Here is a 13,775-nt window from a genome sequence, read left to right as displayed (position 1 = left end):
AGACTTTGGAGTGGCCTAGTCAAAGTCCTGACCTGAATCCTATTGAGATGCTGTGGCATGACCTTAAAAAGGCGGTTCATGCTCGAAAACCCTCCAATGTGGCTGAATTACAACAATTCTGCATTTAGATGAGTGGACCAAAATTCCTCCACAGCGCTGTAACAGACTCATTGCAAGTTATCGTAAACACTTGATTGCAGTTATTGCTGCTAAGGGTGGCCCAACCAGTTATTAGGTTTAGGGGGCAAACACCTTTTCACACAGGGCCATGTAGCTTTGGATTTTGTTTTCCCTTAATAATAAAAACCTTCATTTAAAAACTGCAGGTTGTGTTCACTTGTGTTATCTTTTACTAATATTTAAATTAGTTTGATCTGAAACATTAAAGTGTGACAAACATGCAAAAAAATAAGAAATCAGGAAGGGGGCCAACACTTTTTCACACCACTGTGTATGTGTGTGTATATATATATATGTGTGTGTATATGTATATATATATTGTGGGTTTAAATAATATCAAACTTTTGGATGCCACTATTTACACAAAGGTTTAAATCATCTGAAAGCTTTCTTAAAATGTCCTCACTAAACATTTAAAATGGGTTCATTTCCTTTTCACCCAGCCCTATGTGCTTTATCTTCAGACAGTGAAGACACTAGACCTTCACATTAACCTGTGGCAAAAGCAGACCGTTTAACGTGGCAAAACTATGAACCTCCCCTGCTAATGTAATGAATGCATCTGCTTCTTTTCTGAGTGAGATTGATCGCGCTGAAGAAGGCAACACTCATCATAGCCTGGCCTAATTTTTCATCCTTACGAAAAGTATGACAGAACATCTACACATGCAAAACGCGACTTGATTGGGAACAGCTTGCGCATCCCCATCCTGACAGCATGCAAATGTATTCTCTGGGTCATAATGATACTTTCCTTAATGAAATTAATTGCAATTAGAGGCTGCTTTCTCCCTGCACAAGGACGAAGGCAATTAAGGTCACCTAGCAGAGCAACCTCGGTTAAGCAGCTTCCATGCAAATGAGATGCAAACCGAAAACTAGTTAATTTGGCCTCTTGACATTACCAACAGGCTTTGGGGGGCAACTATATGCAAATGGTATGCAAATGACCAGACCAGGGACCACTTCCGGAACCTACTGCTCCGTCCTGACACAGTATCTGTGGTTCGCAGGTGGGGTATAGCGAGGAAGTTCAGGTGCCTCTGTCTGTGATGGTGCAACTGGAGCGTTATGCAGACAACAGCTGGTCTGTCACTTCTTACAGGAAGGTGCTACCTTCAACAAATGTTACATTAATTTCGTATTAACACCATATGAAATTGACTGAGCTTGTCACTAGTCAGTAGCAGCCATGTGCTGTTCCAACATTAAAAACTGGCCTCTCACCAGGGCAGGGCTGCATATCTGCGGCAAGCCAATTTAAAGTGGCTGTCACTGGCTAGTATAATTTGACTAGTATAATTTCTCTTGTGAGAAGGATTGAGCCAATAAAAGCATTCAGTACAAAATTATGATTCTATTTCAGGATATGTCACAGGAATAGTTCACCCAAAAACGAAAATTTTCTGATATCCTACTCCCCCTCAATCAATTCAAGATGTAAATGAGTTTGTTTCTTCATCAGAACAGATTTGGACAAATTTAAGATTTAACATCACTTGCTCATCCTCTGCAGTGAATGGGTGCCGTCAGAATGAGATTCCAAACAGCTAATAAAAACATCTCAATAATGTGATCCACACCACTCCAGTCCAACAGTTAACATCTTGTGAAGTTAAAAGCTGCGTGTTTGTAACGAACAAAGCCATTGTTATGGTGTTTTAACTGTAAACGGTTGCTTATGGACAAAATACTGGTCCATAATAAATGCTTCTAAACTCATCTACATCTAGGATGGACTAAGGGTGAGTACATCGTTTCATTTTTGCGTGAACTATTCACGATCTTGTTTATTTTACGTGTTATTTAAATTTTCTAATGTTCAGTTCACCCAAAAAATGTAAATTCTGTCATCAAGGAACAAGGAAACTATTTTGAAAAGTATCTTCACATTTTTGTGTCTATACAATAAAAATCAGTAGTATGCAATGATGTTTAAACCCCAATGTTCTTTAAAATATCTTTAGTGTCCCACAGAAGTAAATCATATAGGCTTCAAACAATGACAGAATGTCAGAATTTTCATTTTTGAGTTAATTATGCCTTTAAGGTTGCTATCCGGTTGTTAAATGTGACTTATGTCTTTCTTTCACTGTCTCTGGGTTTGTTATGCCCACCAGACAAAAATCTTAAGTCTGATTACTTAGAAACGGATATTACACACCCCTCCTCAAAAAGCCACATGATATATCAAGATTTATTTTTCCTTTATATCTTATTTTTCCAATAATCGGTTACTTGGATGTATGCCACAATACAGAAGAAGAAGAAAAAAAGATCACAAAAGGTCACCGTTGCCATTACATTGCAACTTTAAGTTACACAAATAAAATGTATGCAGCAAATACGCTAGGCGAATCTTGGTATTGTCGTGTAGCCATGAGTATGTATTATGATATTTCACTCTTTTTGATGGCTCTACAGGATATCTACTACACAAACAGTACATTCACTCCTCATGAGAATTCCTTCTTTTATTCCCATCTGGAAACTAAACCATCTGGATCAATCACACATTCTCCCTGACAACAGACAATTCTGTCTGATTAATTATCCATCACTGAACTGCCTGCATTGTGAATGTATGGTTCCAATATACACATATCAAACACATAAATAATTAAACAATCTTATGTAAGTTCAACAGGCAAACAGAGGCAATCTGGGGGAAAGACATGTGTCCTGACATCCGTATCAATCAAATTCCTGTGTCAACCAGCCTTATAAAATCCCTTGTGAAAAGTACGCTTGGTTCTATTTAATGTGCATTTGTAGTGTACTTCAGATCTTAAACTGCACTTGCAGATAATATATTAATTAAAAGGCTGTGCGCTTCAAGTAAACACACTTTCATGATTATATTTCTTGCGTATACATTTAAGTGTAATGTAATATGTCAAATTAAATAATTGTTTTAAATAAGTTCACTTAATTGATTACAATTTTAACTGTAATGCAATTTTCAATATTTAAAATTAATATATATTTTAAATGTACTAAAGTGCAACTTGTTCATTACAAATGTGTAATTACAAATATATTTAAATAAATGATACCAAGTTTCAATAGAAATTACATTCAAGTCCATTTTAGTTTACCATAAATGCTATACGCTTGGTTCTATTTAATGTGCATTTGTAGTGTACTTCAGATCTTAAACTGCACTTGCAGATAATATATTAATTAAAAGGCTGTGCGCTTCAAGTAAACACACTTTCATGATTATATTTCTTGCATATACATAAGTGTAATGTAATGTCAAATTAAATAATTGTTTTAAATAAGTTCACTTAATTGATTACAATTTTAACTGTAATGCAATTTTCAATATTTAAAATTAATATATATTTTAAATGTACTAAAGTGCAACTTGTTCATTACAAATGTGTAATTACAAATATATTTAAATAAATGATACCACATTTCAATAGAAATTACATTCAAGTCCATTTTAGTTTACCATAAATGCTCATCGGTACATTCACCAGACAATAGAAACAAGACAAAATATTTGCAATACATTAAACATTTGCAAAACTACAAAAACATAAAATTGTGCTTACGTCCTACTTAAGTGGGTGCAAAAAATAAATACATTTTTAAAAAATCATGTTCAGTTACATACATAAATACAATTACAATTAAGTGTCAGAAAACATTGCATTCAGTTCACACTTTTGCATATTAAGCATATGTTTTTTCAGTATACACAACATAAGGCCTCTCTCTGTATGTCTATGCAAATAACTGCAGACAACTATTTCCTAAAAATGAAACCAAACCAAGGCATAAAAATGTATAAATGTAAAGTCGGCAACACCAAAGCTCCAAAAGTATCCAAAATGTATTTAAAAAATGTTCGCATAGCGTGTTACGTTTCAGACCGTCTGATGAAGAGCCTGCACGCTCGAAACGTAACACGCTATGCGAACATTTTTTAAATACATTTTGGATACTTTTGGAGCTTTGGTGTTGCCGACGTTACATTTATACATTTTTCTACTTGTTTTTTTTTTTTTTGTCCATTTGCTCTTTGACAAAACCACAGCATTGTCATTTATTTTACATAATGCCAAACGCGTAGGGTAATATTTTGTGTGGTCATTCAGTCAGTAGTCCGAAGAAGCAGCTGTCCAGCTACTAATGTAGTCCACAAATGAGGCATCTGGGTTTAAACCTCAAACATCTGTGAATGAAGCAAAAGACGATGACAAATTTCCAGCTGGGTAACCAATATAACTTTCCTAAGAGACACAGCCAAATGCTAAAAAAGCATGACATAAATTATAATTTCAATGAAACTTGCAAACAAGATGTAAGAATGAAAAAATAGCACAATATATCAATAGCAGTTAGTTTCACTAGAATCCTGTCATAATCACTCAGCTAATGCGGAAAAACAATTCTAATGTGATAAAAATGATAATTTCAATCAAACTTGCAAACAAGCAAGCAGCAAAAAATAGCACAGAATATCAATAGTAGTTAGTTTCACTGGCATCCTGTCATTCAGTTGCCTTGGTATCCGTTACTACACTTCTTCGCACATACAGACCCCACATGACTGCTTTTCATGGCGTGCAAACATCTCTTCCTGACCTAGGAATATGATACAAATCAATCTGTATAAGATCACCTACGCAGATGGATTTCAAACAGATGCATATGGTGTTTTATGATGCTTTACAGCATTACGTTATCCTTGTTTATAGTGTCCACAGACCACTGCTGCAACGACAAATTTCCAGCTGGGTAACCAATATAACTTTCCTAAGAGACACAGCCAAATGCTAAAAAAGCATGATATAAATTATAATTTCAATGAAACTTGCAAACAAGATGTAAGAATGAAAAAATAGCACAATATATCAATAGCAGTTAGTTTCACTAGAATCCTGTCATAATCACTCAGCTAATGCGGAAAAACAATTCTAATGTGATAATGATAATTTCAATCAAACTTGCAAACAAGCAAGCAGCAAAAAATAGCACAGAATATCAATAGTAGTTAGTTTCACTGGCATCCTGTCATTCAGTTGCCTTGGTATCCGTTACTACACTTCTTCGCACATACAGACCCCACATGACTGCTTTTCATGGCGTGCAAACATCTCTTCCTGACCTAGGAATATGATACAAATCAATCTGTATAAGATCACCTACGCAGATGGATTTCAAACAGATGCATATGGTGTTTTATGATGCTTTACAGCATTACGTTATCCTTGTTTATAGTGTCCACAGACCACTGCTGCAAACACAGTGCGGCAAAAAATAAAAATAAAAAAAGGATCCAGTTGAGCAGTCAGACTCACTACTGAAACTCTGAAACAGAGCAGAGGGAATGAAGAGCAGCCTGCTTCTGATTGGCCACATAGGATGCGGCGAATGGCAGCATAGCGTAGCCCTCATCCAATCAATATCCATCAAAACACGCCATTTGCTTTTATGAATGAGGAGCAGCGTATGCTGTGCATGTGCACACGTGTACGATGCGTGTACGTTCCAGCTTTACTGTAGCACTTATACACGTTTAGAGGAATGAATGACATGCTCCAGAACATAAAACCATCGTTTGTGGCAGTTCAGCCGGGTGTTGTGGCTGTATGAGCACTTGGGCTAAAATAAAGTGCGCTTTGCAACTGTCTGGCTTGAAATTTCCCACCAGACAACTGCAGCAGCTGAATGAAGCATTAATCAAGGGCACACAAATATCAGTTTTCACATAACCAATGAGAACAGCTGCAGCCATTTGTTTTAACTGCTGGATGGATGCAATAATTTGAATAACTGATCAAATCTGTGACTTTCCATGAACCTAGTGTCTGGCGAGCAAAACTGGGGAATTAGGTTAAGTGTGTCTGGGCCCTCTTTGGTGTCTCAACAGTGCCCCCTACAGGCGGATGAGAGGGGCGCCACTCAAAACAAATTACATCATAGATTGCCTGCCACATTCACTGCTGCTTCTTGCAGACAAAGAGAAGACAGACTCAAAGCTGAGACACATTAGTCTAAACGTGGCGAGATAAGGGATGTCTCTAGAAGAACGTGTCCGTCTGTTCGTTCTGATGAGGCTGGCTGTGCTGATGGCCATGGGACTCTCAAAAATAATATGAAATTAAACATTTAGTCACCAGGGCTGCAATGATGCGAAATGTCTTTAAATGGTTTTGAAATTATGATAATGCATTTCATTTTGCAACAAAGCACTGAAGGAAGCAATGTAAAGTAAATATGCAAGGCAAAAAAAATATATATATATATATATGCGCGCTCATTGGGTTTTGAAAGAAGCAGTGTAAGATCTATATTAAATGGCACTGCAATGATTTTGAGTGGAACATTGTCAAGATTGTTGAGACGTGTTTCTTTCAAATGAAGAACATGCCATCTAATGGCAAGTGAGGGGAAGACGGGCATCACAGGATGCATCACATTAATACAGAATTAGAAAAATATATTTACTACTAATTTAGCATACATTCACTACTAGTAAATTAGTAGTGAATATATTCTAATCCGAGAGGGGAAAAAAAAAAAAAAAAAAAACTACTGATCAAGACGTAAATAAAATTTACAAAAATGACAGCACACTGGAGGATCTTTATACAACTAGCATTTTAATTCAAGTGAGAAAAAAAAAAAAATTCATCCAACAGCACATTCAATATTTATTCTAATATTTTATTTGAATGAAAATTTAGAAGTTCCCCAGTGATTCTGCTTACTCCTAATATGGGTCAGTAGACTTTTTTCTCTCATGGCCTTATGACATTTTCTTTTCAGTTAATACCAAACATCCTGACCTTACAATATCATTTGGAATTCGATTCATAAGTCTAATTTCTTGTTAATATCATAAAAATTAAAGTGGCACAGTATATCCTAATGGCAAAACTGGTCAAACTATAGCCAACAAGTTCCTTTTTTTCTGGTAACACTGAGGATTTGAGAAGTTCCTCACAAGAACCAATAAAGATGAATATATTAGGGATGCACCGATATGAAAATTTTGGCCGATACCGATAACCGATTCTTCTTTATTTTTGAAAGCCGATAACCGATATGTTGGCCGATAAATCTATATCCAAATTGTTATATACTTTGAGAGCCTGATTACAAAAAAGGTCTCATCATTAAAAGCCACATCCCAAACACTTCAACATAAGCAGCCTAGTTTGAACGGTGTACGTTTTAAAAATATTTTTACTCTCCCATTACCAAATTTAGTCATAAAAAAGTCTTACAAATAAATAAAATTATGCATAAATAATGCAAACAAGTCACTGGACATCGTTACACGTGTAAAGAATCAAAATGAATGCGCCATAGATCAATAAAACGGAATAGCCTCTGCACGGACAATAATTAAATGATTTTAATTACTAAACCATACTGTTGATGAAAATAATAAGAGAACAATACAAGTGGTTGTTGTTATTAATAATATATCAATGATTGTGAAAAAGTAACAAATTAATGCCACTGTTTTAAATAGCAGCCGTTGAGCTGCACGTGCTGAAGCTGAAGAGCTGAATGAAATACAATTTCTTTAGGTCTCTTCTGTCCACTTGGTCACTTCTGTCTTGATTTCTTTGAGGCTAGGATCGTGCGCATTTTACATTAACTCTCAAATTAGCTGCAATTCGTCGTAAAGTAATTGCTCGTTTTCAGTTCATTTGAGTTTTCCCTCTTTTCTTTGCTATCCTTCGCTTTTAAATAGCTTAAAAGCGCAGTGCGCATTTTACATTAGCGGCAATTCAGAGTCAACAAAATACAATGTCAAACTCACTCAGCCTAAATATAAATCAGAACTTTTATTAATACAAATAACAATACACCATGCTATAGGCCAGGGGTGCCCAACCCTGGTCCTGGAGATCTACCTTCCTGCAGAGTTCAGTTCCAACCCTTTAAAATGAATAAACCCGTGTTTATTATTTTTTCAAAACAAGAAAAAACATACTGTGATTTACCGTGTCTAAGTTAGGGCTGGACAACAATTCAATATCAATATATATCGCGATATATTTTTTTTCAATAACGGTGATTTGGGGCAGTTGACTTCCTTGAATAAACGTGAGCACTGCACGTTTCAAAATCAAAATGTGGCGTGGGTGTTTTATACGAATGTATCTTTGAAGGGAACCGACTGTCTTCAAAAAAGTTTCGATGGCATTTTCATCTGAAAAAGCAGCGTTCATGAGTGGAACAGCCGATACCGCTGTTACTGCCGCTCTAAAGAGCCTCCTGCTGGCAGAGAATTAGCTCGTCTACAGTAACACTTTTTTCCCCAACTGTGACATTGACTTACCAACTGTATTTACAAGAATACTCACCAAGGTGGGCATTTTGACATACTTTTGTGTATTTGACCAATCAGGAACAATTCAGAGTGGTTAAAGCAAAAAAAAAAAAAAATAATCCTAAGCCTGAACTTTTTTACGGGGACGGGGCAGCACATGCAAATCATGCAATGACTGTGGAAAATAACATTTGAAAGGATACTATGTTCTAGGATACTATGGCAAAGTTATTGCTTTTATTCAAACAGATTTTTTTTTTTCATGAATATATGGTTGACCTGAAGAATGAAAGCTATATCGTGCACTTGGAAAATGAAAATTACCTCACGATTTACTCACCCTCAAGCCATCCTAGACATATGTCATATGATTTTCCACTAACTATCGTACACGCGTTCCAGCTGATGATTAGGATCCCGGTGAGAATATGCTAGTCTCCTGAGAGCCAAGTTTTGTTTACAGCAAAGGAAAACCAGTCTCCTCTTGGCTTATATCAAAATCCAGACATTTTTCTTTACAAATCCCCGTTTTATACTTCTAATTCGTGACTGGTGTTTTGTTTTGATCTCCACTGCGCTTCTACGTTCTTCACTTCTCACCGGAGCTTACACTACGTCATCGGCTGGAACGCCACTCTCGCTCTTGAGCGTGTAAGAAAGTGAGTCATGCGGAGCACTTTTTGTGATGGATGGATGCACTTTATTGGACTTCAAAATCTGAACAGCCATTCACTGCCATTATAAAGAGCTAGGGCTGCGTTTCCAAAAAGCATCGTAAGCCTAAGTTGATCGTAGCTCCATTGGTATCAATGGGTCAACGATGTACTTAAGCTTACGATGCTTTTGGGAAACGCAGTCCAGGACATTTAATATAACCGATTGGATTTGTCTGAAAGAAAAGTCATATACACCTAGAATGGCTTGGGGATGGGAGGAACAGTATTAAGAACCGCTGCTTTAGAACACTGATTTTGTAACTTGTTAATCCATTAGAATCGTTAGAAGACAGAAGCGCGATTCATATATAAATAGATGTTCTCATGCAACCCTAGTTTTAACGGCATGGCAACAACTCTTCTTCTCTAAAGCAGCACAACATGGCCTCGCCCCCTTTGTTGCATGTTCCAGGGGGCGGGGTTTATCTGGGTTTGTGATGTCACAAACCTGGGAAGTAACTATGTATTCCTTACGAGGTGTTTTTGCAGGCATCAAACTGCCAGAATTTTAAAAGACGTTTTTATTTTATTTTATCTCCGTTTGCATTGAACTTTCAGCTTCGTAACTTTGCAGATATTGTTTATGCTCAAACAGCAACATTACACACCAAGTAACGTTAAAAAAAAGAGAAATCGCAATCAACCACCCCTTTAATATGCATAAACTAAAACTAAAAATTGTTTACCTCCTTTGGGTCAGGCACCTCCAACTTTGTTTCAGATGGAGCTTTAACCGCTATGACGGTTTGGTCTTTTAGGCTCTTTATTCTTCGGATGTCCTGATAGGTCACATAAGCATATGTGAGAAAGGTTAAGGACAAAACAGGGAATTACTTTCCTTCCAGTGCTCTCGTTTTCTGATCTTCAGTGGCCATTACACACTTGAGAAAGTACAGCTGAGTGCTAATAAAGGATATTTCTGACTGTGTATCTCCTCAGTCATCTGCTGGACGTTACGCGTGCAGGTCTGAATGAGCTCATCCAGGCGTCTTTCCTCCTGACTGAGTGCCAGCATCTCTCTGGCCAGGCTGTGACTCTGCACGGCTGGAGATGGAAGCCCACCCTCTGACGGCAAACTGGAGCCCCTGCAAACAGCAAAGAAAAAAGTCAACTCTTAAAACCCTTTAAATCTAAACTAGGAGCTCAAATATACTAAACGTCCAAAATAATCAGCGTTGCTTAACGCAAACCACACTTTTAAGTAACTCACAGCCATTGTATGTTGTTCTTTGACTTCTTCTTGATGAGGCGCACCCCCTCCAGCACGTTGGTGATGTCATACAGACGTCTCTTCTGGACGTTGAGCACAATGGCGGCTTTATTGAGATCCAGCACTCCATCGGAGGACTGCGCAAGCAGTTGACAGAACTTTTTAGTCAAGAATCCCAAGGATGTGTCGTATCGGGTCTTCTCCGGTGGGGTTTTGGGAGCTGAAATATAAGAGGTCATTTAATCATTCATAACTCTGCAGCAGAATGAAGGAGGGTTGGTTGGTGATGTAATTATATGGCATAACTTAATATTAGGTGGCTCAACACGGTTATCACATCAGCAAAACCGTGGAACGACAGAATGAACTTTATACCTTTGGGGACCTTCAGTTTAAGAGCGCCTTTGCGACTCCGAAGGGTTTTAGCTGGCTCGCTGTATTGGTGGTCTGTGATGTCCAGCTCCAGTCTCCTTTTAGCCTGTTTCAAGAAAATAAAATATGAAAGGTGACCCAATCTTTCAGGGTTACTAGATTACATATACAGTATAAGCACTACACAATTGAAATGCACAGAAAAGCTAAAAATCCAATTTTACGCAACATTTAGCTAGTCAATGTCCTCATTTTAAGAACAGAACGCGTGCATTATTCATAGAAATGTCTGAGTGGATTGAACCCAACACTTACGTTATTTGGAAAAGTTGGCAACATTATTGGGTAATAAATCACAAATTCTGCCAATATATTGTCTGTGGCCATTAAAAAGTACATTTATCAAGAGTAACACCTTGTAAGTGCCTAAAAGGGAATTTTTTGCCAACCATTCAGGATTCATCTCTCACAAAAAGCAGCAGATATTAGTTTTACCTAATAATACAATACTTAACTCAACACACTTGGAGCAGGGGGAAGCAAAATGGCAGTCCTCCATTACCAAAGCCTTAAACTCAGTGACCACTGAGAAACTTAAAGTACCACTGACCCCCGAGATAATTATAGATGCAGTCGAGATCTATTTTTTGCGTTTTGCATATTGCAAAAACACTGCTGTCATCATAATGTTAAATAGGAAACACCGTTTGATGTCATAGGAAGTGCCCTTTTAAAGTGCTGCAAAAATGCATGCATGCATTGCAGCTTGTGTAAACGTATAGATAAAATGCATATTTTTGTATTTGGGGTAAAATAAAAAAAAAATACAAAAAATCTTTATAAATGTTTTATCAAAAAAAGTTTGATAAAATCAGATTTGTGGAATTTAAGGTCCTACATGTCAAGTTATAACTTGCTACGTCTCTATACAAATGAGATAATAGATTTGTGTAAACCTTCACATTTTGTAGGAGGAAAAAAAACGGCAAACAAAAATTGTAAGCCTAGATTTCTTTTTTTTTTTTAAAACGGTCTCAATGAGCAACTTTTTTTTTTTTTTTTTTTTACATCAACACCACATTAACATTAGAATGCTCATCGTTGTACATTTAGCCTCACCATTTTTATGATTAATATTCACAACATAATCTGAATTAATCTTATATGACATTTTATTAGCTTTATTGTCATTCCCTCATTCATCCCCATCTGCTTTTCCTACCCATGTTTTTTTTTTTCACTTGCAATTCACTTAAATTGAAACCATCTACATTTGTTCAGTCTGAAGTAGTTATAATTGCTGTATTGTTCCATGCCCTGAACCCTATACAACAAAACTAAAGTTTGATCTCTTGATAAGCCGTTTAAGTTCGGGTAATATGAAAACCATCGACCTCGCGTATGCCAAACTACTTCCTAAAGAGACGCCAGTCTGGAGTTTCAGCAGTAAATACCGATAAAAACAAGTTAGCAAAGCATTCGGCTTAGCACAGAGTCCGCGAGCTCAGAAATGACTCCATCCCCCATCCTAAGACAACAAACCAGGGCCTACACTCCACTAATTCAAGCTTTTGCGAGTTAAGCAGACTTCTATTCGACCATATCTAATCGATAGTACACTTCATATCATCGATATCAGAGCTATATAAAGCGCTTTACAGCAGCAACCCTCGAGCTTTCGAAGAAAACTTTAAAAGGCGTGCAACTGGACAACCAACCGACTCACAAATACTACACTAGTGTTATTTTTTGCATATAATGCATTAAAGCATCTTGTCTCACACGGTTACAGTCGTATTGTCTAATTCAGTTAAAGCAGAATGGTAAAGACAGCAGGGACTACATTGCGGAAATATGCATGTTTGTGGTAAACAGTCGTCATGCGTCATTACGCATTTTTGGGGGACATTCAATAAAGGTCTTAATCAGTTGAGTATCTAAAACGCGCCGATTCGTTTAGCACAATAAACCTGCCTAACGTTACTCCAGACACTGAACGCACACGAAGCAGCTCCAGCAGTAGCCATGATGACAGCAGAAGTAGGCTAAGTGGACTTAGCCTAACGACTTAACATTTACAGGATTGAATGTGCAACACTTAAACACAGAATCATAGCAGACACTTACCGGTGGTCGTCCTAGTGTGGGTCGCAGTCCTGTCCCATGTGTCGCTCCTTGTAGAGGAGTTGTGTACAAGCTGTCCGCAGAAGCCTCGGGCACACTGACATTATTAGTGGACGGCGGTGTGTTTATTTGTATACGGGCTGCACTGGAATAAGCTGCACACCGTCGATCGGAAACCGCGCTAAAAACACCGTGTTGTTCACCTCTAACAACCCCCGTTAACATGACTTGTCCTGGGACCGAGGAACCCCCCTTTCTCATGATCCTCAGAGGCGCAGGTTCCCCTTTGTCCCACTTGTGCTTTGAGGCTCGTTTTCTCTCTAATCCGAGCGGGAGGATATAAAATAATCATAAATGATGAACGCGCACAGTGTTAGGAACGCATCGCTGTAATATGAGTGAAATTGCTAAAGCCTAAGACACCCGATGTAAGCGATTAAAATGCGCTGCAAACTCCCTCTCGCTAGAGCGAAAAATGGCTCCAGGAAGCGGACAATGAAGTAGGGGATGAGGTTTACGCGCGAAAGGTCCTCCCGCGAAACTCAGATTTCCCGGGAAATATTTGAAACGGATTTGCATACGCGAAATCATTCGCCAGCACCGTTCTGTTTCCCGCCCTCAAGTGCTGACGTGTAGGTATAGTGGCGCCAATGAAAACGCAGGATGGCAGATATTTGTTAAATACACCGGTTTGTCCTCTAGAGGGCGTTAGATATCCGACACATTCTTAGTGCACTACATAGGCTGTTTTAATCAACTTTACTTTACTTTACTTGTAGTCATTTAGCAGACGCTTTTATCCAAAGCGACTTACAAATAAGAAAAAGTAATTAAAGCTAAAACTCTATAAATACTATATATATATATA

The 13,775-nt window shown here is 37.7% G+C and overlaps 1 protein-coding gene across 1 annotated transcript in view; it reads right to left on the bottom strand.

The window, feature by feature from the left end:
- LOC107584335 (transcription factor E2F3-like) overlaps window positions 1–13,387 on the bottom strand; it is a 44,269-nt gene extending 30,882 nt beyond the window's left edge. The window contains exons 1-5 of the mRNA XM_016270911.1: window positions 12,911–13,387; window positions 10,787–10,889; window positions 10,412–10,631; window positions 10,119–10,286; window positions 9,888–10,002 (exon numbers count right to left, since the gene is read on the bottom strand). Coding sequence (XP_016126397.1) covers window positions 9,888–10,002; window positions 10,119–10,286; window positions 10,412–10,631; window positions 10,787–10,889; window positions 12,911–13,168 — 864 coding nt within the window. The 5' untranslated portion in view covers window positions 13,169–13,387. The remainder of the gene's footprint in view (window positions 1–9,887; window positions 10,003–10,118; window positions 10,287–10,411; window positions 10,632–10,786; window positions 10,890–12,910) is intronic.
- Between the last annotated feature and the right edge of the window lie 388 nt (window positions 13,388–13,775).

This window comes from Sinocyclocheilus grahami, unplaced genomic scaffold, assembly GCF_001515645.1.
Source record: "Sinocyclocheilus grahami isolate Dianchi unplaced genomic scaffold, SAMN03320097.WGS_v1.1 scaffold58.1, whole genome shotgun sequence".
NCBI classification, from domain to species: Eukaryota; Metazoa; Chordata; class Actinopteri; order Cypriniformes; family Cyprinidae; genus Sinocyclocheilus; species Sinocyclocheilus grahami.
This window is presented reverse-complemented; position numbering and strand designations above follow the sequence as displayed.